Below are 3,510 nucleotides of genomic sequence, written 5' to 3'. Positions count from 1 at the left end.
GCTTATACTAATTAGGCGTCGGTTCATATATTTACTTATGATGCTCTCGAAGCAGGCCTTTTAATAAAATGTGCTTAATCAGCACATATGACTAAATTGTGGTAAGTGTGGCAACTGCATGCTGGTAGTGTGATCTTTCCCCATAAGATTTGTGTGGTGGCATGCCACATAAAATGCGGTTGCTGAAGTTGCAGCAACACACAGAGCAGACTATTGTTTTGCATGCAAAATGGCGTTGCTTGTTTTCCTTCTCACTTCCGTTTTGCAGCTGCGCGAAAAACGACATTTCAAATGCCGCACTAAATTACTACAAACACCCAACCGCAAACCCATAGCTTTGCCCCACCCGCAACATCTTTCCTTCCGCTCGCTTGCCTTGCTTTATTTACTTATACGCCGAAAACCCAAAAAAATATAAAAAAAAAATTTCATCTGCGACTACAATTTACGCTTTTGCTTGCATTTTTCATGTGAGTTGTTCTTGTTGTTCTTCATGTTGACAAAGTTTTTATGGCCGCAACATACAACAATGGCTTGTTGTTGTTGTAAGTGGTTGCCAGTGTGTGTGTGTGTGTGTGTGTGTGTGTGGTTCTGCATGTAATGTGCATCTGGTAGAAAAAGTTTGTGAATCATTAAGAGCAGCACTCGAATGCAAACACACCAACTTCGCAGCCAGTTAAAACTCAAGAAGTATGCACGAGTGCACATCAATGTTCCCACAATGTTTTCAAGACACATAGATGCATGGTTGTCAAAATGTATTAGTAGTTATTTACAACTCTGATTTCCCAAAATATTTCTTACAATTTACAAGTTTACAATGCTTTCACACATAACAAAATATGATTTCGAATAACAAGAGAGAAAGTTTATCTTTACTACGCCAATGATTAAATAGAACGGAGTCGAACTGCTGAAATTTAGATTTCATTCCGAAATGCGAAATAAAATTATGTTTTTTGTTTGTAATGCAGCTGAAGATTACATTTATAATATATGGCGTTATATATAGTATAGGGTATAATAGATACATGTCAATTTTTCCGAAGATTCCCAAAAAAATGAACACAATAATTCTACTTGTATCCAAGATTCAAAATATGCAATTCTCTCGAACTAGATTCTCAATGAACATGCACATGCAGGCATACCATGAACTACCATTTACCCAGTACCTTATCAATCTCCATATCTATATGTATTTCTACCTTTATCTCTATATCTTTCTGCGTGTATCTTTCTCTTTCACACTTGCTGTTCATCTGTCTTTCTCTTTGCATTTCTGTTTTGTGGCTTCAGGAGCTGACAGACACATATCTCTCTCAATCATCGTTCGGTGATTAGTGAATCCTTGTAAATCCGAATTCTGAAAGGCTTCTGAAAAACTCCAATATGTAAAACAGAAAAAAAGAGTCCTTTTTGCCATGGTGTCTATTAGTGCCTGCAGCGAAGCGGCAAAAGCCGACTTCTATTCCTATTGACTCCTTTGTAAGGGTGTGCTAGTGCTCTGAGCACAGCCACAAAGATTAACCGTCTCGCAGAGAGATATGACCTGGCCAACTAAAAGTGGAATCTACAATTAACCAAAACTATTGTGCGACTGCTGCATACCCTGTAGTGAACAAGGGATGGCAGATACTGTTATTACTAGTTGTCCACTTTAGAGAAAACACAGAACATTTTACTTTTCACAGATTTCAATTTGTATAATATGTAAAAAAATGATCCATATATATTATATGTTATTATTTTTGTTATTCATTCAGGTTATAATTGAGTTTTAGAAACTTGAAAGCTTATTAACTAAGGATTTGACATGCTTGGAGTATGTTTTGATATGTTTTACACAGTTTTCTGTTGCTGTTCGCTTAGTTTTAGTCCCACTGCACTTGGGTTAGCTGGCGAGGATCGACATTGAGGCCCATCTTCTCCAGCTTGCGCACTTTTCGCATCTGCTTGGTCAGATTGCGCTTGAAGGCGATCTCGCGATTGAGATTCATTATCTCTATGGTATCCAATTGTCGTATGTTCTTAATCGTTTGCAATATCAGATTATCGGTGAGATGCAGCTTGATTGTGGACATCTTCATGAACGGAGCGTCGCGACGACGCAGCTCCTCGCGATAGGCGAATAGAGTGTAGGGCAGGGAGGGAAGCTGCGGCAAAGGTCGCTCCAATCCCGGAAATAGTTGTTCGGCCATGGTTGGATTTATTTTCTCCTCTCTCTCTCTCACTCTCTCTCTCTCTCTCGGCAATAACACTATTAAGGAACAGATAGTTGTGTGTTGTGTTTGGTTCGTATGCTCAAATCACAATGCGTGTCCTGTTTGCAGTAGTTGTGATTTTTATAGTCAGCCACGGTATACCTGCCTGCAGCTGCCTCAAATCGATGCTTTTGGGAAATTTTCAACTGTTGCGTCGCCTCCTTTTCGGGGAAAGTTCAAGCAGCTGCTCGTTCAGCTACCTGCTGCTGTCAAAGTGAATTCTGGACAGCTGCAAGTGTCACGCGATAAGCCCGAGTGTATGGGGCTTGTCTTGAAAATTCTATTAGCCACGAGGCACGTCTGCGCATCCATTTGTAGTTCGAATTCGCAAGCAGCTATAAACCAACCGCATTGTCGCATCTCCTCCAAACGTCCAGCTGCTAAACATTTTATGAGGCCGTGACCTGCAAAACCCCTCCTCTAACGCACTAAAATATGGTTGATGTACATACATATATATATATATATATCATTCTATACCCTGTTTTCAATTTTCTTTTTGCAGCTAGCGTTTTATTTATTTTTTTTTGCATCTTATGACTTTTTTAAATGGTTTTCTTTTATGTTCTTTGAATTTGGCTGCAGCACTGTAATTTAATTGAATTGCGTTTACTCAAAGGACACTGCAGCGCAGTTTAGCAGTTTTGGCTCCAGGGACTGCATTACATTCACTTAATTATACAAATTAGCAGTGGACCCCCTGTTTATTATCCATTGGGGCTTTAAATGCGCTCATTTCTGTATCAAAATAAATGAAGTGCTTTTTAAATAATTCGATTGCAATTCAATTGAATTGCGCGTGAACAAACAGATGGATGAGTAAAGAGTGTTGCAGACTCTTAAAGTTAAAACTACTTGAATCGGTTACTGAATCTTGTGGTGCTTATTGAATTGATAAATTAGCGCAATGAAGTGTAGTTTAGGTAATAAACTTAAGAGGCTTTGACTGGCACAAAGAAGCAAATAAATATATGTATGCGCTGACTGTATTCACTTTGAAAATATTTTATATTTATGTGCCTATTGAACCAAACTCTGAATTTAAAATGTTTCAACAAATTGAACTAAGCCATTGAAATGGTAAGCATCTAAAATGTTGACATTTGTATTCTTGTAACAACTACTCAAATTGCAATGAAATTGTTTCTTTAATCTTAATCCTCATCGGAAAACAATACAGCTAAAGATTAACCTGATTGCTATCAGCATTATCGTGGAGAATTGAAGCTGTTAAGCAGCTTTGACT

General features: G+C 38.3%; 1 protein-coding gene across 1 annotated transcript; it reads right to left on the bottom strand.

The window, feature by feature from the left end:
- Positions 1 to 1,824: 1,824 nt before the first annotated feature.
- Positions 1,825 to 2,261, bottom strand: LOC6562195. The gene has a single exon (XM_001988861.2). It carries the CDS (start codon positions 2,199 to 2,201, stop codon positions 1,875 to 1,877), a length of 327 nt encoding a protein of 108 aa, XP_001988897.1. The 5' UTR covers positions 2,202 to 2,261; the 3' UTR covers positions 1,825 to 1,874.
- Positions 2,262 to 3,510: the final 1,249 nt, after the last annotated feature.

This window comes from Drosophila grimshawi, unplaced genomic scaffold, assembly GCF_018153295.1.
Source record: "Drosophila grimshawi isolate 15287-2541.00 unplaced genomic scaffold, ASM1815329v1 contig_1377, whole genome shotgun sequence".
NCBI classification, from domain to species: Eukaryota; Metazoa; Arthropoda; class Insecta; order Diptera; family Drosophilidae; genus Drosophila; species Drosophila grimshawi.
Note: the sequence above shows the minus strand (reverse complement) of the source record. Positions and strands in the feature narration are given on the sequence as shown.

What these genes read in the sequence shown, in the direction of transcription:
- LOC6562195 (XM_001988861.2), bottom strand. Translation starts at nt 2,201, where the DNA reads ATGGCCGAACAACTATTTCCGGGATTGGAGCGACCTTTGCCGCAGCTT.